This window comes from Chanodichthys erythropterus, chromosome 5, assembly GCF_024489055.1.
Source record: "Chanodichthys erythropterus isolate Z2021 chromosome 5, ASM2448905v1, whole genome shotgun sequence".
NCBI lineage: Eukaryota > Metazoa > Chordata > Actinopteri > Cypriniformes > Xenocyprididae > Chanodichthys > Chanodichthys erythropterus.
In genome coordinates, this window is record NC_090225.1 from 4692726 (window position 1) to 4719300 (window position 26575).

The following is a 26575-nucleotide window of genomic DNA, read 5'->3' on the forward strand; positions in this document are numbered from 1 at the left end:
AAAAACAAAAGTGATGGCCGATTTCAAAACACTGATTCAGGAAGCTTCGGAGCATAAATGAATCAGTGTGTAGAATCATGATTCGGATCGCGTGTCAAACTGCCAACGGCTGAAATCACGTGACTTTGGCGCTCTGAACCACTGATTCGACACGCTGATTCATTGTGCTCCGAATCTTCCTGAAGCAGTGTTTTGAAATCTGCCATCACTATATAAGTCGTTATTTTGTTTTTTTGGCGCTCCAAAAATATTCTCTTCGCTTTATAATGTTAATATTGAACCACTGTACTCACATGAACTGATTTAAATATGTTTTAGTACATTAATGGATCTTGAGAGAGGAAATGTCATTGCTGGCTATGCAGGCCTCACTGAGCCATCAGGTTTCAACAAAAATATCTCAGTTTGCATTCCGAAGATTAACGAAGGTCTTACGGGTGTGGAACAGCAAGTAATAAATGACAGAATTTTCATTTTTGGGTGAACTAACACTTTAATGCATTGTGTTTCCTTCTGGAGCATCAGAAGGGTTCATGTTTGAACCCTTTTTTAATAGTTTAATAGTTTTTAAACAAAACAAACGACAAACAAAAAAAACAAACAGTCGTAGATCATCCAGGTAACCACACACAGTATTAAAAATCAATGGTTCACATACTTTTGAACTTGGTCATTTGAATAAATTCAGATTTTTTTTTTTTTTTGAACCCATAAGTTTGGCTATAAAGACCAAAAAATTACCTAAACCCTTAACTGTGTAACACTAAATAAATGTACCGATAAATTCACCTCAGATTTGTTCAAATGTACAGCTGAATAAAAGGAAAACAAGAGCATTCACACTGTGAACAAACAAATGTATTATATGTTTAGATTGTTTTAGTCACTCAGTATGTATTTTAATAATGTTAAAATGGAATAATAATGTTCATTTAGTACATCAAAAATGTTCCCCTATGTCAACTTACAGATTTAAGGCAGCAATTAAACTCTAAGTTGTTAAATCTTGTATAACTTTAAAAAATGAAGTTGAAATTGTAACTTAGGCCTAGTATGTCAATTTTGTTGCTAGTGCACATGGTGTAACTTTTCAGTAATGTTATAGGCCTACTGGATTCTTTTTTTTTTTTTTTTTTTTTTTTATTTATTTGCGCTTGCACAAATTCCTCAAAAAACAACAACAACAATTTAACAAAATAATTACATACTGTAAACTTACAGTGCAAACTCAGGAGTAGGATGAAGAACAATATTCTTATTTAACCTACCCCAGTCTTATTTCAAAGAAAGTAACAGAAATATAGATGGCAAAATCAAATTACAATAGCCTAATTTACACAATCATATACACAATCATTTACAATAGCCTAATTTACACAATCATATACACAATCAAACATTTACATAAAATTTCACCATTTTTTGTTTGCATTTATTCTTAAATTGAATAATGTTTGAACATTTTTTTAAATCTGCTTCCAAGGAGTTCCAATGTTTTACACCTGCAACAGAAATACACATTTGTTTTAAAGTAGTTCTAACTAACGGCTGTTTGAAATCATATACTCTCCTACTGCTTTCGCTTTTAATAAAAAGACTTTGCAGGCCACATGGTAACAGGCTATGTCTTGCTTTATGCATTATTAATAACGTTTGCAGAACAACCAAATCTTTCAATTTTAATAGTCCTGATTTCAAAAAAAGTTCAGATTCGGATTCTGACAACAACCATAACATCAAACTAATGATATTATAACTCTATTCATTTTCAAACAAAAACATTAAACTACAGTGAATTGTTACGGTAATTACGACATTGAATTTACGGGAAAGAGTAAAATTATGCGCAATTCCTGCAATCCGCTCCCTGATAATTATCAATAATCAATTAACTATGCTAAACTAAATCAAATTAATTTCACACGACATATCTTACTGTTCCTTTTTTGATGGCATCTCTGCTTCTCTCCATTTCAGTCTGCCAGTAAACATGGCGGTTCTTCTGTGTAGCTTAAATATCCGTTAAACGGCCGTTATTTTTTGAATGATGGCAGCAGCGCGCGCTTTTTGTGGCGGCAGGTGACGTACCTACTTAGGCGGGAAACGTGTGAGCACTTCACTGAACTGTATTCGAGTCTGCACATGCTGGAATAATAAATATGTGAAATTATATTAAAAATAACAGTTTAAAAAAAAAATAACTAAAGACACAGTATAATTAACTACTTTAACTAAGCTGCAGATTTGTCTAATACACCACCGGTTTCACAGAAAGGCTTAAGCTAGTCCTAGACTAAAATGCTATTTGAGCTGTTTTAATTGTAACTTGCACTGACATATCTCAAAATATGTCAGTGCCATTGTTGATTTGTCTCAAAATGCTCACCAGAAATTTTTTTTTTTTCTTTGGTACGTTTATAAAAGCTACTTAAATACCCTAATTGAACTAGACCCTAATCCTGACTTGGGCTAAGCCCTGTCTGTGAAACCGGGCCATAGTTTTGCTCTACAAGATTAAGGACAAAAACAATACACCATTATAGAAGTGACCTTCTAACGTTAATTTTACAATGAGAAATGTTTTAAAGGGAGTAAAACAACTTTGGACAGGAGTGTAAAATTTGGCACAATTTATTATTGTCTTGAGAACATTATTTCCTCAAACCATTTGGGCACTACAGAAACAAATGGCATTAATGGCAAAAAGTAAATTACATGAATAGTAACAAAGATTTTAGATTAACAACCTCCTCAAGAACCAATATGACCCCAGGTCAGACACAAATATCAGAAATATTTAAAAGAACATAATGTCTCATCCCCACGGGTGGATGACAGCTTTGGTTTACAATTTCAACAAAAAAAAAAGTGGTTTGATGGCAAAGAGAACAGTTCAGTCACACAGTATGCAGCGGCATATATTACTAATATCATAATCTCAGATGATCATGTCAAAGTAACAGGCATTTTCTCCCGTATAAAATCAGCAGGATCCTCAGTGTTTATTTTGCTCTTTCTAAAATACATTTACAAACTGAGAGGATCATCCATAATATTTACACCATAAAAAACTAATCCATAAACATTCATTTGTCAGCATGAGGTCCTGTAATGACTTTAATGATTTTGGACTCAGTGTTTCATATTTCAAGCACTTGGACTAGAAACTGACAGCATTAGCTTAACAAAGAAACCTGAATTAGTTGATATATAAAGATAATATTCATGCAACAACCCACACTTACTCAAATATATATATAAATTTACCCTGATACCAACTGTCTATACAGTGTACTGTTTAAAACCAGAGACATCTTTGATGAACTGATGCCCTGTGCATAAAGCATCTGGAAATACAAACCTAGAAAAATATGATTCAAGGTGACATAATTGAGTGGTTTTATACTCTTGCGCATTTACAAATTACCCAGTTTCTTTAGATATAACCTGATATCTGTGCTGCACATGATAAAAATATGAGCTGATTATTCATGATATATTGACCTTTCTGAGATGCAGCATCAGTCTGAGCATTAAGAGTGGTGTGTCCCCTGAGAACAGACGGCATTTTAAACATCCTCCACACAGAACTGAAGCAGTACTGATTATTATGTGTGATCTTCATTATTTCAGCACTGCAAATTCTCTTCTACTCTGTTTTTCTTAATGAGTTTTAAAATCCCCTATAAACCGAAACCCAGATGAAAAGAATTCAATGGCTTCATTCCCTCTGAGAGAAAAAGATATCAGCTCACATCAGCAAAACCCATAAATGAGCTCTAAAGACAAGCGAATCTGTAAAACATCATTTCCAGTGAAGCTCCGTAACAGAGAAATCTCTAACAGGCGTCCATGTAAACAAGACATCTATAGTGTAACTCTAGTGCTTACAGTTTCTGAATCACAAGTAGTCATTGTAACCAAAGCAGCAGCAGTTCTCGATCACCCAGAAGGCTCCATCTCCTGTCTAGGGTTTATTTTATGGCTTTGTAGTGTAACAGTGGCTGTCATGAGGCCATGCTGGAACATTTCAGGGTGAGAGTAGTTTTGGAGTGTCTCAAGCTTTGAGTGTGTGTGTATGTGTGTGTGTGTGAGCAGCGCAGTGTTTCATCGTGGACAGATTTAACTGCTGTTGTACAGATCCACATTACTGGAGCTCAAACCTCGACTGTCTCTCAGCCGCCTGCCGCCCAGATTCTGAATACAAGCACAAAACACACAAAATTAGAGATGAACGTGAGGAAACCATGGACCATCATCTCTGTATGGTCAGCATGAAGTCAACATCAACTCCATTTAGGGGGTCTGGTTTCACACCCAAAGACTTTAGATATACAAAGACGACATACTTATATCACTATGAATGGGAGAAAGTGCAACATCCTTTTAAATGAAAGAGATGTGAATCGCTTTAGAGCGTCTCGTGCCATTTCCACCTAGTATTAAGATATGTTTTGGTCGATCACAAGTAGACGAGGGAAACACATTCCCGTTTACACCTGGTATTTTAATCCGTCTCTTTTGTCCACTTTCAACCACTTCTGTCCTGATTTCTTCAAGGGGAGGGTAAATGTAGGGGCTTTTTCAGATCTTTCGATCTAATGGACAAAATAAGCTTGTGCAATTTACATATAAATGCAACCAAAGACGACAGGAAAACATACAGAGAGCAGCAGCTTTTCGTTACAGATGCAAGATCACATCGAACATGGTGAGTGTCTGTTAGAAACCAGGAACGATGAGATAACATTCTGCTTGGTACGTTAAAGTCTAAATCCCGTCTGGCTAACGCACATCCCATAATGTTTACGCATTCAATAGATGGAGAGTAGGCATCTTTTGCGGCTGTTCGAACCCATTTGACTACATGAGCGAAAGCAATCCGGTCAAATGCATTCTCGACTACCTCTGGAAGTGGTCAAAAGTGGACAAGCTCAAACGTTTTACAACCCGTTTACACCTGTATTTAGTGTCGTCCACTTGTGATCCGATTGACTAAAATGCATCTTAATACCAGATGGAAACAGGGCCTCTGAAAAAAGCCTCAAGTTCAAATGGCACTCTGTGTTGTGATTTTACCGCAATAAAGGGAAGTTCTTCAGCTTAATGTCTAAAATGCCTTAATCACTTTATAAAATACAGCTGCTTTTATCACTCTAATGATGTTCAATTAATAGTTCAGAATGACAATAATCAATTCTTTTGGTAACATGATCCTAAACAACAGTGTTAGTTATATTAGTTACCTGGTAGGACTCGTCACCCGTCTTGTTCAGGAAGTTGAGTGAAGCGGCACGTTTCATTCTGTAGAGAAAAAAAAAAGACAAATTAAATATCTAAAAAACCAAAGAACAAAAGATACAAAAAAGTCTGACAAGGAGGAAATGTCTGTCTGCGATGATCAGAGTTGAACATCGAATTTGTAAGAATGAAGGACAGAGTTTATATTTCTCCATTCCATAAGAGACGCATTCAATAAGACTAATGCTCATATCAACAGTTCTTGTTCTCTAATGCGTTATTATTGTGTGTGTTTAAAGGAATAGTTTATCCAAAAATGAAAATTATCCCATGATTTCCTCTCCCTCAAGCCATCCTATGTGTATATGACTTCTTCTTTCAGCTGAAGATAGTTATATTACATAACAATATATATATCGCAGTTATATTAAAAATTATTCTGGCTCTTCCCAGCTTTATAATAAGTTTTTGAAACCCAAAAGAGTGCGTGCATCCATCATAAAAGTAATCCATACAGCTCCAGGGGGTTAATAAAGGCCTTCTGAAGTGAAGCGATGGGTTTTTGTAAGAAAAATATCCATATTAAAACTTTATAAACTATAATCACTGGCTTCCAGAAATGTACGTATGCACGTTCTGACCCAACTTGCCATTACAAAGCTGGGAAGATCCAGAATATTATTTAATATATATCCAATTGTGTTCAGCTGAAAGAAGCCGTCATATACACATAGAATGGCTTGAGGGTGAGTAAATCATGGGATAATTTTCATTTTTGGGTGAACTGTTCCTTTAAACACACACAATAATGAAGCATTAGAGAACAAGAACTACTGATGTGAGCAAACGTTTGGAAAAAATCTTGTGGCTGAAGACTGGAAATGAAGTGAAAATTCAGCTTTGATCACAAGAAGAAATTACATTTTACTATATATTCCCATAGAAAACAGTTATTTTAAATTCTAATAATAATTCACTGTTTTACTGTATTTTTGATCAAAGTCTTGGTAAGCAGAAGAAAACAAAAAAACATTAAAAAACCTTTATTATTCCAATCATACACATGAAATTCAGCCAAGTCGGGAGGGATAAAAAGAGAATAAAGTACTGACAATAATAGCAAAGATAACACTAACACTACCAAAATCAGCCATGATCCATCTCCTCTTGTCAAGTAATCTAATGCTGTGTACTATTTAATGTTTTTAATTAAAAATCAGACACTATCAGTAGTCAAAGCAGCGCTAGGATCTGAGAACACGCTCTGCACATGTTGACGCGTGTGTATTTGTTCATACGTGTTGTGGTGCGGTTCTGGAGGTCCGTGGCCCTGCAGCTTCTTCACCAGCATCTCGCTGCTCCGGCGCAACACATCTCTGAGCCGCCCGATGGAGCCGCTGCGCTGCATTGCGCCGCTGCCATCCTACGCACACACACACACACACTCAATACACTGCACTGGACAATACATTCACACACCCGCTCTGCCTGGATCTAGTGTGCTTAGCATGCACACACTGCAAAACATGATGTTCTTCCTCAGTATTTTTGTCTTTTTTTCCAGTACAAATATCTAAACATTCTTAAATCAAGATACATTTACTGGAGAAGCATTTACTTAAAAAGGAACAATATGTAATTTTTCACCACTAGAGGTCGCTTATTCAAAACGAAGGCGTAGCTTGATGACGCCTTGATTTCGTGGAATTGTCTTCATGTCTACAGCCGGTAGAAAAGAATCTGATGGGACTCGGGCAGAAATCATAATCATGGATGAGCTAATGTCTTAAACATTTATTAACTTTACTGTATGAAGCAGGGTGGGGCTGAAAGCCATTGGAGCGGAATGAGGCCGTTGGAGTGATTGCTAATGAGAGACGAGCGCGACACACGGCTCGAGAGCAGTAAAGCTTTTATTATGCCGCAGACAAGCACTTCTGCTTCTTCTGGTCATGCATATGTGGGGTAATGCAGCACTGTTTTATTATATTATATATATTTGTGTGTTGAAAGTTGTTATAGTGCTACTCTGTGCGTTTAGTCAGCGGCTGCAATGAGACACCTGTTTCACACTGCAGTAAGATAGATCGATATTAGGCATGGTAAAACATGGTACTCGCGGTAAATCAAGAAAACGAGATTTAAACGATAAGACTTACTGTGTTGAGCTATATAACATGATTCGTTTTTTTGGCGATGAATGTATTCAAACAGTTGCTCACCTGTCTAATAAAACACATAATATATTAAATCGTTTTTGGTGTTTCCATGGTTTCTACAAAGTAAAACCGGAAATCAAGGGTAATACATGTATGATGTCATTGATAGGCAACGCAAGTCCGTGTCCTGTTTAAAATTGCTTATTTCTCTGAATTTAGGCATTCTTGGAAACATTTGGGATAATGTAAGTACACAAGTAAACAAAAGATATGTTCTAGAACAATGTTCTAGTGGTTTTTGGATATTTTAATCCAAAAATCGTACATATTGTGCCTTTAAGAAGCTTTAAAATTATCAAAATTAAGTGACTTTTAGCTTAAAACAAGAACAAATAACTGCCAATGTGGTCAGAAAAATAAACTTCATTCAAAGGGAAAACAAGATTATTTTTCTGACCCCATTGGCAGATATTTATTCTTGTTTTAAGCACAAACTCACTTCATTTTTATACATTTTTCAGGAAACAAGATTTGATATCTTCAGTCATTTTGCTTCTCCAGTAAATGTATCTTGACTTAAGGACGTTTAGATTTTTTTTTTTTGGAAATACTGAGGAAGAACAGGAAGAATTTTATTTGTGTGCACCAATTTAAAGGGTTAGTTCACCCAAAAATGAAAATTCTGTCATTTATTACTTATCCTCATGCTGTTCCACACCCGTAAAACCTTCATTCATCTTCGGAAAACACAAATTAAGATATTTTAGTTGAAATCAGATGGTTCCGTGAGGCCTCCATAGGAAGCAATGACATTTCCTCTCTCAAGATTCATAAAGGTACTAAAACATATTTAAATCAGTTCATGTGAGTACAGTGGTTCAATTTTAATATTATAAAGCGACGAGAATATTTTTGGTGCGCCAAAAAAACGACTTATTTAGTGATGGCTGATTTCAAAACACTGCTTCAGGAAGCATCGGAGCGTTATGAATCAGGCCTCACGGAGCCATCGGATTTCAACTAAAATATCTTAATTTGTGTTCCGAAGATTAACAAAGGTTTTACTGGTGTGGAACGGCATGAGGGTGAGTAATTAATGACAGAATTTTCATTTTTGGGTGAACTAATACTTTAATCAGGATCAATTCTTGCATATTAGAAAACATGTTTATATGCAAATAACACCCAGAAAAAAAATGAAAACAGCAGTAATACTCAAAATTTACATTATTAAACTGTTTAATTATTTATTAAATAACATTCAAAGCACTTGGATCTCAATATAAAAACAGACCAAAATTATTAAACATACACTGATATAGAATCATGAGAAAGTGCAGAAATGAAACCTTTATTGAGGATATCAACAAACATCACAATGCAGTGGAGTAATACGTTTATATATATTTATTTGCAGATCTACTCACTATGATAGAGAACAAACGCTCTGAATAAAACAGATACAGAAGAGCCAAAACCATCAATAAATAAGCAGCATTCCACGACACACGGCATAAACACGTCAGTTATCAAGAGAACAGGAGAAACATTTGTTCGTTTTATACTGCATCATCATCATCATGTGTGTGTGTTTGGAATGGTGATCAAACTATCATCATTAGTGAAAATAGGGAAATAAACGAGCGCACAGACATCATTTGACGTGCACTAAACTGAACGGACATTGGGTGATACAGTACAGTCACATCAGCTTCTGTGACGCTTCTTTAAGGCGTTTCATCGAGCGCAAACACTGATGTGTGTTCAATGTCTGTGCGTTCGGACTTGAGCACATTCAACAAGCTCAATGAAATGATTTAATCGCTCAGAAATGCTGTTCGTACACGAGTTTGAGTCGAACGAACGAGGAAAATGGTTCATGTTTGAAATCTCTAAATACTGACATCTGAATCCTGTTGCTCCCTTTGCAGGTGGAAATATATGAGGATTCGATCATCTATCTCACGGCCGCAGATAAACAAACACAAGATCATTTCTCGTTAGTATAATTGAAATATAATATATATGATTGACAGAACCACGGCAAGTGTTAATGGTGAATACTGTAAACGTAACTTTGACACCGAAGCACAGAGAAACCGTCTGTGTTCGTTGTGTTGTTCAACTTTGGATATGTGTGTCACACACGTCCTCACGCGACACCAAAACATCATTTGTCATATATTACAAAAAAACAAAACAAAAATAATGACAAAAAGTATCAAGAGCAAGTTTCAAAGTTTCTGTTAAACACCAACGATGATTGTTCAACACCAGAAAGCCGTTCAAAACCACAGACGGCAAAACAGTCTAATGGAGAAAAATAGCAAAAACCATCAGAGTTAAAAGAAAGTTCAGTCTGAAAGTTCATCAGCGACGTCAGACAGCAAACGTGTCGACGTCCATCATCAACGGATCAGAGATGAGAGAGAGACGGAAAGGAGAAAGAGACGAAGAGCCCAAAGACGACGTCACGTCAACCGAAGACAGAAGAAGATAGCAGAACGCAGGAGAGAGACGCGTCGCCGGTGAAGGCCGGTGGACTAAAGGACACCCGCTATGGCAGAGGATGATACGAACACGTCACTTCCTGTGTGAGGAGGAAGAAGGTGAGGGAAACTCTTGATGGCTTTATGCCTGATGAAGAGAGAGAGAGAGAGACAGCACACCATTAAGAGCTCATTTCAAACACACGTGTGGCCTGTCTGTCTGTCTGTCTGCCTGACCACCTGTCTGCCTGCCTGTGTCTCTGTCTGGATGTCTGTCTGTCTGTGTCTCTGTCTGTCTGTCTGCCTGTGTCTCTGTCTGGATGTCTGTCTGTCTGCCTGTCTGTGTCTCTGTCTGGATGTCTGTCTGTCTGTCGGTCTGTCTGGATGTCTGTCTGTCTGCCTGTCTGTGTCTCTGTCTGGATGTCTGTCTGTCTGCCTGTGTCTCTGTCTGGATGTCTGTCTGTCTGTCGGTCTGTCTGGATGTCTGTCTGTCTGCCTGTCTGTGTCTCTGTCTGGATGTCTGTCTGTCTGCCTGTGTCTCTGTCTGGATGTCTGTCTGTCTGTCGGTCTGTCTGGATGTCTGTCTGTCTGCCTGTCTGTGTCTCTGTCTGGATGTCTGTCTGTCTGTCTGTCTCTCTGTCTGGATGTCTGTCTGTCTGTCTGTCTGTCTGTCTGCCTGTGTCTCTGTCTGGATGTCTGTCTGTCTGTGTCTCTGTCTGGATGTCTGTCTGTCTGTGTCTCTGTCTGGATGTCTGTCTGTCTGTCTGTCTGTCTGTGTCTCTGTCTGGATGTCTGTCTGTCTGCCTGTGTCTCTGTCTGGATGTCTGTCTGTCTGTGTCTCTGTCTGGATGTCTGTCTGTCTGTGTCTCTGTCTGGATGTCTGTCTGTCTGTCTGTCTGTGTCTCTGTCTGGATGTCTGTCTGTCTGCCTGTCTGTTTGTTTGTTTGCCTGCCTGACTGTCTGTCTGCCTTTCTGTGTCTCTGTCTGGATGTCTGTCTATCTGCCTGTCTGTGTCTCTGTCTGGATGCTTGTCTGTCTGTCTGTCTGTCTGTCTGTCTGTGTCTCTGTCTGGATGCCTGTCTGTCTGTGTCTCTGTCTGGATGCCTGCCTGTCTGCCTGCCTGCCTGACTGTCTGGATGCTTGTCTGTCTCTCTGCCTGTCTGTCTGTCTGTCCCTCTGCCTGCCTATCTGTTTGTTTGCCTGCCTGTGTCTGTCTGTCTGTTTGGCTGTCTGGATGCTTGTTTGTCTCTCTGTCTGTCTGTCTCTCTGCCCATCTGTCTGTCTGTCTGACTGACTGTTTGGATGCTTGTCTGTCTCTCTGCCTGTTTGTTTGTTTGTCTGTCTGCCTGTCTGACTATTTTACTGTCTGTCTGTCTTTCTGCCTGTCTGTTTATTTGCCTGTCTGACTATCTGTCTGGATGCTTATCTGTTTGTTTGTTTGTTTGCCTGTCTGTCTGGATGACTGTCTCTCTGCCTGTCAAACGGTTGTTTTCTTGCCCCTGCATCACACACACATTTCTACCACATTCAGTTTATGGCCAAATGCTGATAAACAGAAAACACATTTTTTATCAGAATTTTTCTTAAAAAGTACTTTTTATCATTATTAATAATAAAGTAACTTATTACTTAAATTCAAAAATTGCTGCTTTTTTAAAACAACACTCTGGTCATGTTTTTGTCATGCAAATAAGGCACAATTAAAAGAAAAGTGAAAGCAGAGAAAGCAGTAGTTCCTGCCTGTCACTGAGATCACGACACATGAAGTAGAACAGGAAACAAAGGCTGGGCTGATCTTCATTTAAAGAGCAGTGATTTATCTTCTACAGCAACAGTGTGTGTGTGTTTGCAGGGACAAGATCACAAATCCCAGTCTATTTATATAATGATGTGTGTCAGTGTTTATATTTACACTGACAGTCAAGTCTGAAATCATTACGATTTTTTAATGTTTCTGAAAGAAGTCTCTTCTGCTCACCAAGGCTGTATTTATTTGATCAAAAGCACAGTAAAAACAGTGAAATATCATTAGTGTGATACACTACCTTTCAAAAGTCTGGGGTGAATAAGATTAATACTTTTATTCAGCAAGGAAGCATTAAATTGGTCAAAAGTGACAGTAAAGACATTTATAATGTTACAAAAAATTATATTTTAAACAAATGTTCTTTTGAACTTTCTATTCATCAAAAAATCCTGAAAAATAAAATGTATCACAGTTTCCACAAAAATATGAAGCAGCACAACTTTTTTCAATGATAATAATCAGAAATGTTTCTTGAGCAGCAAATCATCATATCAGAATGATTTCTGAAGGATCATGTGACACTGAAGACTGGAGTAATGATGCTGAAAATTCAGCTTTGATCACAGGAATAAATTATTATATAATTATATTCACATAGAAAACAGCAATTTTACATTGTAATAATATTTCATTGTTTTTACTGTATTTTTTAACAAAACTTCAGCCTTGGTGAGCAGAAGAGACTCTTTCAAAAAGATTTAAATCTTAAAACTGGATGTTAAGTTCCTCTCTGTCTGATCTCATCCAGTCCAGCGAGTTTCTTACGGAGAAGGGAAGAGCACAATCCACTGTGTCAGGAAAAACTGATCACGGCTGCATTTCCCAAAAGCCTCATAAATAGATCATAGTGCTGAAAGCGCTTACTAGCATCTATTAGGCCCACGATGCTGTTGGGAAAGGCAGCCCAAATTGGCTGATTGGTTGTCATGGCAACAACTGCGATGACGTGGGTGGTTAGTAACAGGTAGTGATGGTGAGCGCACAGATTCATGCAGGTCGCATGCACAGGCAAACACACGCCGAGCGTCACGTCAACCAACTTTATCAACCAACTTTATCATTTTTGGACCACTTGAGATGAACCACTGAAACAAACACTAATGATGTCTAATGTGAAAGATCCACGTGAGATCGTCATGAGACATGAGGTGGAGTCAGAAACAATCTGAGAATGCAAGATTGATTTATTCTGGGTATGAATGTCATCTTCACATCCACAGTCTTATGCGCACTGCCTGAGAAATCACACAGAAACACACACCATCACAACACACACACATCTGATCTGTTTCGGCTCATGTTCCAGTTCAAACATCGAACAATCCATAAAATAAAAGACACAACACTGCATGTGACATTTAGATGAGTTTTCAGTGTTTGTGTGTTTATTTTGTGTCACTGCACTGAAAGATTCTTTCACATGTTTTAACTTGTATTAAACACACAGTCACTGAAAACCAGTCAAAGCAAGTCCATGTTCATTTATGGGTGAACTGTCCCTTTAAGAAGCTTTGTAAGGCAAGAGATTCTGAGTGCTTTAGTGGCGTGTTCAGAGCTTCATGTTATTATTATTATTTCATTGCATACACTAGCAGTGACTCTGTAAGCAGGACGGAGCAGGTGTTAATGATCGAACGCATTCACGAAGCTTCACATGCAGGATATGACATCAGACTGAACATCCTGAACACACCACACCATCTCAGCGCTCTAGTGACGTCACACAACACCAAACCGCACGAGGACACGACCACATCATAAATCACAACAATAAAGGCCCGTTCACCCCAAGAACGATAACTATAACAATAACTATATTTGCACCCACACCAACGAACGATGGTCTGTTTATTTGTGTACAACATGTTTTTGCTGTTCGTGTTGCATTTACACGGCTTTAACCAGCAGATGTCCTCAGCATGCTATGTTTGGAGTGAATAGCTAGTGTAATCGATCTAATCTAACAGTGAATTTAGCTGATGAAGTCAATATAGTGGAATAAAAACAACGCCTAGTCTTTTTCACTGCAACTTCAAAAGAAGCAAGATGATGTTGTCGAAACTAGTGCTGGATACCTGAGGTAATTTTATTTGACACTGTTTGCTAGCCTGGCATAATGATCTCATCGTTAATACTTCTCACCATTTATTCCGAGGGTATGACCGATTGTTTTGCATATATATCTATTTTCTTTAAAGTATCCTTGAAAAGGGGGTTTGACTTGTCAAACAGTGGTGGATTTTTCTGGACATCTGTGATTAAATTCTCTGCAATGTCGCCTGCCATTTTAAATGTGCAAGCCCTTAAATTAGAATGGATTCTGATTGGCTATCAGCGTTTTATCATTCAACAACTGAAAAAAAATTATGATCCCAATGATATAATTTCTCTATATCATTATCGTTATAGCTGGGGTGTGGACAGTGCTATCCTTTTATATTTAGAGCAAATTTTAGAACTATATCTTCATCGTTATCTTATTGTTCTTGGTGCGAACGGGCCTTAAGATTAGAAATTCGTGCAAAGAAAATGATCTTGGGGTCATGTGACCTGGACGTGTTCTGGCGAGGATACTGTATGTGTCACGCATCTGCAGCACAGGGAGGCTTGTGTGTGTCAGAGATGCTTACGAACACTTTCATACACAAATACAAGCATGTTAAATCAGCACAAACATGCCAGGACACACAATCAGCTCATAAAGTCCTTGAACAGAGCAGACGCTCAACAGGTGCCATTCAATGATTTACATAACTGGTCAAAAAAAGGCCAAACGGCGGCTGGAAAGTGTCATTCAGCAACACCTACATCATCTGCACTGCAAGAAATGATGTTCTTCCTCAGTGTTTTTGTCTTGTTTTCCAGCACAAATATTTAAACATTCTTAAATTAAGATACATTTACTGGAGAAGATAAATGACTGAACATATTAGTATTTTTTTCTGTATCAAAATGAAGTGAGTTTGTGCTTAAAACAAGAACAAATATCTGCCAATGGGGTCAGAATAATAACCTTGTTTTCCCTTTGAATGAAGTTTATTTTTCTGACCCCATTGGCAGATATTTGTTCATGTTTTAAGCATGAAGTTGCTTCATTTTGGTAAATATTTCAGAAAACAAGACTTAATATCTTCAGCTATTTTGCTTCTGCAGTACATGTATCTTGATTTAAGAATGTTTAGATATTTGTAATGCAAAACAAGACCGAAACACTGAGGAAGAACGTCATTTTTTGCCGTGTGATGCTGATGTCATCATGATGGCACCTGTTGAGCGGCAGCTGTGCTGTGATTGGTGGCTGCAGTGGATGTGTACTCACCCCGCTCCACTCTACAGCCATACTCACTTCATCACCGCCCTCAGAGCCGCTCTCGTACTTTACGCTAGACAGACTGTCTCTGCTGCGCCGGCGCTCACTGCCGTCGCCCTCCTTCAGGATCTCCACCACACGCGTCTGATGGACGGGGTCCAGACCCTGGCGCACACACAAATCAATATTACAACTTGAAGCATCATGGGAGAGATGAGTCGTGCACAGACGATGGTAATCAGCATCATCATCGCTAATGAGGTGCAAGAACATCTTCAAAATGACTCACGGAGTTGCTCTGGGATCCACAGAAAAGCAGGAAGGAAAGACGCGAGAGAAAGCACATGAAATATCATTTACAAACACGTCCTGCTGCTCTCAAAGCGAGTGAGGTTTGTGTCGCACCTGTTTGCGGGATCTCATGGCGCACTCCTCCAGTGTCTCCGCCGCCTCCATCTTGCCCTGTCTGCGGTACAGAGCGCCCAGATTCCTCAGGGTCGTATTGACCGTCGGACTGAAGACAAAACCACAGTGATGTCACAATGCAAATCATCCTACAACAGGCTTTGCTTTACTGTAGATTATCAGTTCTTATATTTTGCTTTTGATTGTTTCTTCAGGATATTCACTCAATCATCTTCCAGTCTGGTTAAATATACATGCAAGTAAAACACATTTACAAGACTTCATTAATAAATCCAATTATTTTGACTGAACTGCTGCTATTTTGACTGCACAAGATCAGAAGAACACATTTTTTTCATTTCTTGGCTCAAGAAAGAGTCGGAGTTTGTGATACATTTCCTGCTGCCAAAAGCTGTCTGGATGTGCTTCAATCCGCAGTGAAGACGCTGTCAAATATTACAAATGCACACTTCAATTAGCCACAGAACAGTGGTTAATGTGTTTAAATGCCGGGAGAAATCCAGCTGTATCCGTCGGTTTATGCTTAAGCCGTTTATGGCTTTATGCTGATATATGAAAAAAGATTAGTGCGTTTACACAAACACACTGTCAGTTTTTTTATGATGAACAATCGGGTTAAGAATGTGCATGTAAACATGCTCAGTGTAACACTGTTGTATTAATATTTTGATGAGTCCAGGGACGTTGCCAGACATTAAAACATCAGTGATGAATCCTAGTCTCAACAGAGATCAGTTCCCCTGATCACTCATGTCATGTGTTCAGCAGTTTAGAATCACAACTAGTGATGCCAGATTCACAAATAAATCACTATTGATCACATCGATTTGCAAACAAGGACCTGCGATTCAGTTTGATTCATTTGGACAGTTCACTCATGCACTGAATCATTTCTCAAGGTATACTATATAAGAAAGAAAACAGAAATAGCACTGGATGAAGTGGATATTTACCTACAATTCACTGTAAAAAAAAAAATGCTTTCGATGGTTTGTCAGAGATTATTGTGCATGCAGCTTGTGAAAGACAATTTATATCTATTATAGCATCAAATAAGTGTTTCAAAATAAAGGGAAGCCCTTTTTTGATGAGAGCCTGATGAAACGCTCCTGGATGTGTCTGCCTGATTTCTGACAGCAAAAGCAAAGAAACGCACTCAGATTGAGCTGGTGAAGTGTGTGTTGTACCTGTTGACTTTACAGGCTTTGTACCAGCCTCCGTATTCTCCGTACGGCGTGTTGTCTCTGTGCTTCCCCTGAACATCACAGACACACAGTGTAAGTGACAGCAGGACAACACCAACACAAACATCTGTCATGTTTCACACACACCTTGCTCATCTCCTCTCTCTCCTCCGCATGCATCCAGATGGGCTTGTTTTCAGCTGCAAACAGACACACAAGTGACATGATTACCCATGATCGCTACCCTCTCTCTAATTAAAGCCACTGAAGCCCAGTATTAGTGTCTCTCAAGTCTGATTCATAAGAACAAGAATGGAGTTAAGGAGATGAAACACTCACTGACTCTTTTATGGACTACATTTACATGCACAACAGATAGTTTGCAGTCTGTATAATTCATTCTTTATAAATCTCTCCAGTAGTGTGTAATGTTAGCTTTAGCCACGGAGCACTATCAAACTCATTCAGAGTCAAATGTAAACATCCAAATAAATACGGTACTTACGTGATTAGACATGTTGCATGACGAACATCTTGTAAAGATCCATTTTGAGGGTTATATTAGCTGTGTGAACTTTGTTTATGATGGTTAAGGCAAGCGCGAGCTCCAGGGGCGGTGAGCACGAGAATTAAAGGGGCCGCAGCCTGAATCGGTGCATTTATAATGATGCCCCAAAATAAGCAGTTAAAAAAATTAATTAAAAGAAATCCAAGGGGTATTTTGAGCTGAAACTTCACAGACACATTCAGGGGACACCTTAGACTTATATTACATCTTTTGAAAACACGTTCTTCGGCACCTTTAAGACAAATGTAATTTTGCTTCCCATTTATTACCTAAAGAACACTTTTTTATATTTTGATACCACAGCAAAAACTTCTAACTAATACATTTCAAACATTGTTTGAGGAAAAATTGATAATATAGTAGTCAATGGGGGGCGAGATCTGTTTGGTAACTTATAAATACCTTAATTTGTGTTCAGCAGAACAAAGAAATTCATACAAGTTTTGAACTACTTGAGGGTGAGTAAATGATGACAGAATTTTCATTTTGGGTGAACTATCCCTTTAAGACTTTAAAACCGTCTGTATACAAGAATAATTGTTGAGACAGGGATTTTCAGATCATTTTGTGAGTGTATGTGTCCGTTCAAGCGCAAAGTGTCGCGAAAAAGAGCTCAGTTGTGTATTCGCACACCATCTGAAAGGCGCCTCTGTGTGTGCGCACAGAAAAAAGCACACGATTGCAAATTGAGATCTCTTTTTCCTCTTCTTCCATTTGAATAGTTTAAAAATACTTGAGTGTTTTAAATTGGTAAGACTTGTTGCAGTTAATCCGCAAATCACATGCGTTCCGAACCGAGGGGCCTGATTCGTACCGATAAACTACAATCCGTTGCACCCTATTCACAACAAAACATTGATGTGCATGTAAATATAGCCATGTTCCTGCCGTGTGTTTTCTACATCTAACCTACAGCAGTGTCAGATCAGCATGAATAACACGAGTCTCACCATCCACCGATCCAAACTCCTTCTCATGAGCGCGGGTCAGAATCTCTTTGTATAGAACCTCGGCTTCTTTGTATTTGCCCTGTTTGAGAAAGCAGGACGCCTGCGGAGAGACAAGAAACATTCACTGCTGTAGAAGGTCATTCAATAGAGACTGTGAGCGTGAGACGGCTGCACAGGTACATGAGGACAAATGCCTCAGTGTGCGTGTGGGTGGAGAAAAACCACTGATATGAAAAGACACGGCCTTGATTCCAAAGACTAGATTATTAAACACACAGAAAGATGAACGTCACTTCAGCTCCACACAAACTGACGTCTGTTGCAGCTCCGCTCAGATTTGCATAATGAGAGCAAAACGCAAATATTAATTGTGTGTTGAATACCGTCTAAAGTTAGAACTGCAGTTTGACAGACTGACCAGGTTGTTCTTGGTTTTAGCCACGTTGGGGTCATCTGGACCAAGCCGGCACTCGTAGATCTCCAGAGCTCTGCAGTAATAATACTCCACTTCTTCATACTTGCCCTGATTCTGACACAACAGCGCCAGATTATTCAGCTGCTTAGCCACATCAGGATGATCCTTCCCCAACACCTGACAGACAGATAGATAGACAAACAGACAGACGAATAGAGTCAGATCAATGATGTAATTGTGTGCTCTAATCCCGAGATTTTTAGTCTTTTTGATGCCATAGACCCCCAAATACGATCTTTCTCTTGTAAGGGTGATTAACTGATGTGTGAATGAAAGTTGAGGTGTTGTGATGTTCACTGACCTTCTCTCGGATCTCCAGGGCTCTTTTACACAGCGGCTCAGCCTCCTTGTACTTGCCTCTCTTCCCGTACAGCACAGCCAGATTATTGAGAGTGGCTGCAACCTGAAACACAAGCACAAAGATCAACACCTGACCGCACATAATGTACATTCATGCTTCATCACCTCTAACATTTCAACACAGTATTTGAAGTATGTATGTACTATTATATGTATGTCTCTGTAAGGTATGGGCAACTTTGGTCCTAGTAATCTAATAATCCTGAAGATGTTGATTAGCTTGTTCAGGTGTGTTTGATTATGATTGGAGCAAAACTCTGCAGGACCGCAGCCCTCCAGGACTGAAGTTGCCCATCCCTGATTTATGCAGTAAAATAATTATTTTAAGGGAACCTATTATGCCAAATTTGTACTAGAACAGGTTTTCTTGCTTGAATGTTCACTATTTTTCTCATATTCTCCATTGTTGCAGCTCCTCTCTTCCCAGTCTGTCAGTAACGCTCTGGGGTGTGTTTCCCAAAGTGAACTATGGTCGCAAGTTCAGTCGTTATCAATAGAGTTCAATGGGGCTTACGACCATTGTTAACTAACAATGCTTTGGGGCAACGCACCTCTGTTTAGTTCCTGTCTCTATGAAGCCCCTCCTTCTGAAAAGCACAATGTACTCTGATTGGTCAGTTAGACCAGTGTGTTGTGATTGGTCATGCACTTTGAGCATGTTTGGGAAATGCCCAACCCCTTACCATACAGTCAGTTTCAACACACTACTAACTAAATCAACCAGGCCCCGCCTCTTTATTCTGCATAGTATTTAAATGAGGAATATTGTGGCGTGTTCGTTCCCGAAAGATAACTCAAGACTACAATGAAGTTCAGAAACAGTGACACTAATATAGAGAATAACTCCCACTTGAGGGACTTTGGAAACCTTTTTCATGCTCAAACAGCAAAATTACACACTAAATAAATGATGAACATGGAGAAAAGCATCATAGGTCATCTTTAAATTAACTATTTAAAATAGGGATGTGCATCTCCATAACTGAGGCCGATGCGATACGCATCTCGATGCATAGCCAACGATGCGATACATTAAAAGATACATATAGGCAGCTACCGATGCGATGCGATACGATTCACTGCTATTACGATGCGGTGCGATACGATTCCGATTCGATTCAACACGATGTGATTCAGTGTAATATGATGCAATGGAGAAAAATAATATGTAATATTTAGATATTTAACTTTTATTTATTTTGTTCTGACAAAAATCTTAAAGTATCTTAAGTGCCATCTGGCTCTTTCACAAACAAAATATTAGTTTTTTTTACAAAACCAAAAGATTAAATAAAAACAGACATTCTTTTCCTGTCTTGTCTCTAGTTACTTTTAACAGCTCACACATTTCACTGGTGAAACAATTTAAGAATGCTGCTCAGGGATAAACAATAAAGAAATGTTCTGTAACTTGCCAGCAGGCTAATGTGATTTCAGCAGGCTAACTCAGTGAGCAGAAAGTAGGTGCTGTTTTTTTAACATAAGCAATACAAATGAAAACCTTTCACAAACAGGTAAACAAAAATGTAAATATATATATAACTTTAAAATGACTTGGTGGAAGAAAGAGTTCCGGGTTTGCCATGTCAATCCGTTCTTGGTGGGAACTCTCAGGAGGACACCTCTCGGTCTCCGCAGTGTTGTTGTGATACGTCATAATCACGTAGCAGCTGCAGTGGTGATGAGAGAACGCGCTTTCGCAACAGTTCAGAAAGGAGAAATCAATCTAAAAGTTACATAAAATATTGGTCGCTTTATAAATAGTAAAAGAATAGCGCATCTACTAATAATTATATATGAATAAATAGTTTTTTACCGATGCAGATATGTTAGAAACGATGCATCGCGATACAAATGCCAAATGTATCTGATGCACGCTTATTTAAATCGATGCATCGCATCGTAAGCTTTTATGCCGATGCACCGATGCAAATCGGTGAATCTTACCATCCCTAATTTAAAACAGTTATGCTGTATTGTATAAATACTGTTATATAAATAATAACTTACTTCATTAAAATCTCCTGCTATATTTGTTATGTTATTATGAGAGTCTGAATCTGATCGAATCTGAGATGTGAGGGTAAATATAAGACTGGCGTGACGTCACTTACAGCAGGATGGTCTTTCCCGAGTGTTTTCTCTCTGATGGAGAGAGCGTCGTTCAGCAGGTGAGCAGCCTCTTTATATTTATTCTGATCCCTGAGACAGACAGACAGACAGCACATGATGATGATGTCTTCAGGTACAGTTCTTAACTGTGGTGAAATGGCTGCAAAACTCATTCTCTCACCTGTACACCAGTGCCAGGATGTTGAGCATGGTGGCCACGTCGGGGTGGTCGTGTCCGGAGGTTTTCTCCAGGTCCTCCAGAGCCTGTTTGCAGAGCGGCACGGCCACCTCGTACCGGCCCTGAGACGCATACTGGATCACCAGGTTGTGGAGGGTTCGGAGGCGAGCCGGGATTTCGTATCCACCCTGCTGTGCGGCTGCTACGGCGGCGCTGTTGTGCTGGTGCTGCACTGTAGAGGTCAAAGGTCAGAGGAGGGTTAATGCAACGGGACAGACAAGCACTCGTATGTGAGGGTGCGGGAATGATGTTCACATACTTCCTTGAGTGTGCTCCTCCTCGTCGTTGGGAAAGAGATCGTCCAGAGAGTCCTTGGGCGGCTCGCCATCTTTCTCCTCCTGGACAGACATGCAAATAAAAATGTAAAAAAATTTCCTTTTCGTTAATTCATATTTTATTAAAAGGGTTCATGAATTGAGAAATCAACTTTTCCTTGAGCTTCTGATATGTAAGAGGTCATCATACTATAAGAATATCCTGTAAGTTTCAGAAATGAATACTTCCTTGTTAGTCCAATAAAAGATTTAAATGACACCAGAAGCAAATCGAACGTCTGATTCTGGAATGTGCCAATCATAGATAGGTAAAACGTCGCCTCTGCAGAAGAAATCAATGCCTACTTCATCATTGCAACGTTAGCCCTGCCCACTGGTGTGTTAGTGAGATGAGGAGGAGAGAAGAGCAATACAGGACTAAAAATAACATTTCACTGTGGATTCTTTGGAAAATCAATCACAGGCTTTGCAAACAGACTTTTACGATGTTGACTCGACAGTAATGCAACAACATGTAAGTAATTGTGTTCATTCTAATGCCAGATCTGATATGTAATGATTCATGTAGTCAGATGTTCTTTGTCTATGTGTCAGTAAATCAAACCAGTGACTAAACGGTCAACTTCACCTTGTTTCTCTTAGTAGGATGAAAACGATCTGTTATTTAAATGGTGATTAAATGATATATAGAAAGCGATCTAAGAACGATCCCTTTACAATCACTGGAGTTTATCAATGACTTCAATGAGTTCTGGACTTAGGCCAAAACTCCAGTTTTACTGAAAAAATATCTTAGTTACATTGTGTTTGAACTGTTAGTTATGATGAAAGCATTCATTAGTGTGCAGAAATTGAGTTGCAATGACGAGATCACTGCTTTCATGCGCTCATGATCGGCTACAATGTTCATCACTGCAACCTTCCATGCCACGATCTAACTATAATGCCATATATCTAAATGCAATGCTATAATCAACACTTTTCATGATTAGTTAAACTTGAGAGCTGTAATAGAAAAACGTGCTAAAAGTTTTCAAGAGAGTAATGCTATTTTTAAATGCAAAGATGTTAGCCAATCACAGCAGTGGGCGTTTACACTGAAGTCTCACAGCAGACACGCCCCTTAAAACAGAGCATTCAAATAAGTGGCCTAAAATCAGGGTAGGAAAAATGCCTTTTATTTCTAAATTATTTTTGATGCAAAAAGCATTCTAACAAATAAAACAATGCAGTTCATGGACCCTGTAACTAATATTAACAAATGCAACTTTGATTTTTAAAATAAATGTTGAAATTACCAGTAATTAAGATTAATAAGTGCTGTAGAAGTATTGTTCAGCATGTCTAATAAATACAACACTGGTTACAGTGACTTTCCTCTCGCAGTGATTTATTCCCACAGTTATCTGGTAGAGGAGCCAGTTCTCTGTTCTGAAAGGCTCTTTCTTGTCTTTCTCATCTTGGCAGCATTTTAAAAGGTTCCCAGCATGAGAATGCAGATCTCAGGGGTTTTTGCTGAGCTCAGACACTCACAAAGCCAAAGATCTGACGTCAGAGTGCACGAAACACACGATTTGAGGAATCATTTGCACAAAACTGCACTCACACATTCAACTTTAATACTGATAGTGCTACACGTTTCAGTACATCACTCGTGATGATCATGATTAATCTACAGAGTGATTAAACATGCATCATCAACTCACCGAAGGCGACACGTCTTCGTCGTACTTCTTGAGCTGGTTCATGAACTCCAGGTGTTTCTTCTCCTCCTCCAGCTGTGCCACGCTCTGCTCGCTCTTCTGCAGCTTCTGCTGTGTGTTGGCCAGTTCGTCCCGAAGCCACTGGTTTTCCTGACAGAGTCGCCGCACCTGAGCGCGCAGTTTCTGCTTCTCCGACTCCACCGCGTTCAGATGGTTAGACAGAGCCATCATAACCTAGACACCAAGACACAGTCACATGATCACAAGTTCCTCCTTCTGCCTCCTTCTAAGTTTTAGCCACAGTAAGCACTGTGACACACATTTGTTCCATCTCTGAAGTCAATATGAAACAGCATTCAGTTCATGTGACTGACATAATAAAAGCAACACTGATACTGTTTTTCATGTTTAATACTGTAAAGCTAAAGAATAATATGAGTCTTTATTGTCATTACATGCGTACAGTAGTACACAACTACGAAATGAAATTAGCAACTCTAAAAAACACCTAAAACAGTAATAAATAACTAATAAAATAACAATAACAACAGTATGACCCATGACCTCTGACCCTGGTGCCTCACCTGAGCCTCACCCAGCCCCAGCTCAATCATCTCCACAGACTTCCGGAGCAGGTTGGACTTCTCGTGCACCACATTGGCCTCCTCGTCCTTCTTCAGGCACTTGATGGTCTCCAGGAGGCTGTGCAGGATGGAGTTGTGCTCATTCTTCAAAGCCTCCAGCCCCTGGATCACCAGCTTGGTGTTGGAGATGATCTCCTCCTGCGATAACTTCTCCAGCTTCTCATCACGAGGGTACACCATCGTGGACATGATCTAGCAGAGGAGCGGCCTGAGAACACAGATACGATGATGAGGATGAAGATTAGTGGAAGTGATGCACTAAAATCAATGTTCACAGAAACTGAAATTCTACAGTGATCTGTCATGGCACATTAAAGAGCATCAAAGCCATGTTAATTGTTTGAATTTCATTATAAAACTGAATTTGAAAGCTCATATTAAACAAAACACAAAGTTTCTTAATAAAAATGTGTCTTAAAGGCACAATATGTAATTTTCACCGCTAGAGGTCACTTATTCAAAACAAAGGCGTAGCTTGATGATGCCTTGATTTCATGTCTTCACGTCTACAGCCGGTGGAAAAGAATCCAACAGGGCTCAGGCAGAAATCATATTCATGGATGAGCTAATGTATTAAAGATTTATTAACGTTACTGTAGATCGATGAAGCAGCGTGCAGGCTTCCGGTCATGAGTATGAGGTAACGCAGCTCTGTTTATCATATTAGATACATTTGAGTGTGTTGAAAATGATGTTATAACGTTACTCTGTGCGTTCGCTCGGCGGCTGCTGTGAGACACTGTTACACACTGCAGTAAGATAGATCATTTTTTTGAATATCATATTAAATGCTGGATGATTGTGTTGATAAATGGCATGCAATTAATTTTTAAACGTATTGTATGATGGAGAAAATGCTGTATTACTGTTACTAAAAATAAAGCTGCATCTGATTATGCTATGTTAATTACTTGACAAAAAAGTGTTTTTCTCTGAGGCATGGTAAAGCATGGTGGGTAGTAACGAAGTACATTTACTTCGTTACATGTACTTGAGTAGTTTGTTGGAAAATTTGTACTTTTTAGAGTAGATTAAAATGTGGGTACTTTTACTTTAACTTGAGTACATTTGTAATGAAAAATCTGTACTTTTACTTCGCTACAATGGGCAACGTTCCTCTCGTTACTTTATTTTAATTCAATACTGTAAATGTTAAGAAATGCGTAGTTTATTCCGTTTTTATGGGCATATATCTTAATTTATACATTAATTTATACATATACTATTGCGCAATGGCGGCGCCAGCAACCTGTTCGTCTTGAAAACGAACGCTTTGCGTTTACACGCACCTGCTGAAATATACATTTGATTACATTTTGGAGAACAGACCGAAGAAGATCCGTCGATGTGTATTTGATAATTGTTTGTGTCTAGTTCAGATATGAGCGCGAGCACATGTAAAGAGTTTTCTCTCTTCTTTAAAATGTAATGTTAGCTGTATACGTTATTAATATAGTAACGATACATTCGGATTACAGATGCTAGAAATAATGCTTATCTCTTCTATGTTTGTTTGTTGCAAAGATATCTAATTATGATAATAAATTAAATATTTAAATAATAAACATTAAATAACAACATGCTATTGTGTGTGTATATATTATATATATATATATATATATATATATATATATATATATATATATATATATATATATATATATATATATATAATAAAAGTAACTAGTAACGAGCTACTTGAGTAAGATTTTTATTGGATACTTTTTTACTCTTACTCAAGTAACTATTAGGATTATTACTTTCACTTTTACTTTGAGTAAATATTTCTATAAGTACTTGTACTTTTACTTGAGTACAGTTTTTGGATACTCTACCCACCTCTGAGCATGGTACTCACAAAAAAAAAAATCAAGAAAATTAGATTTAAACAATAAGACTAAATGTGTTGAGCTATATAACAATTCGTTATCAAAACAGTTGTTCCCTTGTCTATTAAAATGTTTTATATATTAAAGCATCTTTGGTGTTTCCATGGTTTCTACAAAATAAAACCGGAAACCGAGGGTAACGCGGGTATGACGCACACAATTGAGAGGCAGTCGCCTCACACGTCCCGGAGCCTTGGTTAAAACTGCAATTTTCTCAGGATTTACAAATAGTTGGAAACCTTTGGGATATTGTAAGTACTCAAGTGAACAAAATATATAACACTGATCTAGTGGTTTTTGGATATTTTACTGCAAAAATATTGCATCTTGCACCTTTAAGTCTAGACTTTGATTGAAAGAGCACTTTTAATGTCAAGTGGAGGCTGGTTCCACAAACAAAAATGAAGATCGATTACAATCGAGAGACCAATTTTGTTGTTTACTTGAAGTTTATCCACGTTGTGTGCATGAAATAAACACTGACACAGTCAAAACGCACCACTGAAGAAACACTAAAGCAGTAAATTTCACCATTTTTGTCAATAATTTCGTCCCTCCAAAACATTTTCAGCCAAAACTGACAATTCATTTTCAGCTGAGTATTTTTAGATGCTGAAAGTTTGGTCATCACTCAGTGTCAGTGTAGATCAGCTCAATAGGAATTATAGGGGGTTTGAGATGTAGGGGGTTTACTGGATGAGCTCATGTGATATTCAGAGGTCAAAAAGACTTAGAGGCGACATCA

At 38.5% G+C, this 26575-nt stretch overlaps 1 protein-coding gene across 5 annotated transcripts in view; it reads right to left on the bottom strand.

Moving 5' to 3' along the window:
- Positions 1-2580: 2580 nt before the first annotated feature.
- Positions 2581-26575, bottom strand: part of klc1b (kinesin light chain 1b) — a 39242-nt gene continuing 15247 nt past the window's right edge. For 2 of the 5 annotated variants that reach the window (XM_067385715.1, XM_067385714.1), the window contains exons 2-16: positions 23882-24149; positions 23301-23531; positions 21579-21657; positions 21263-21491; positions 21084-21171; positions 18911-19012; positions 18553-18726; positions 18135-18234; positions 16764-16816; positions 16620-16687; positions 15412-15520; positions 15016-15171; positions 6540-6664; positions 5247-5304; positions 2582-4197 (exon numbers count right to left, since the gene is read on the bottom strand). In XM_067385715.1, the coding sequence (XP_067241816.1) occupies positions 4123-4197; positions 5247-5304; positions 6540-6664; positions 15016-15171; positions 15412-15520; positions 16620-16687; positions 16764-16816; positions 18135-18234; positions 18553-18726; positions 18911-19012; positions 21084-21171; positions 21263-21491; positions 21579-21657; positions 23301-23531; positions 23882-24130 (1896 nt within the window). In that variant the 5' untranslated portion in view covers positions 24131-24149 and the 3' untranslated portion in view covers positions 2582-4122. Of the gene's footprint in view, positions 4198-5246; positions 5305-6539; positions 6665-8531; positions 10038-15015; positions 15172-15411; positions 15521-16619; positions 16688-16763; positions 16817-18134; positions 18235-18552; positions 18727-18910; positions 19013-21083; positions 21172-21262; positions 21492-21578; positions 21658-23300; positions 23532-23881; positions 24150-26575 lie in introns of those variants that run through there. The other 3 variants (XM_067385718.1, XM_067385716.1, XM_067385717.1) reach the window with 3 other exon arrangements.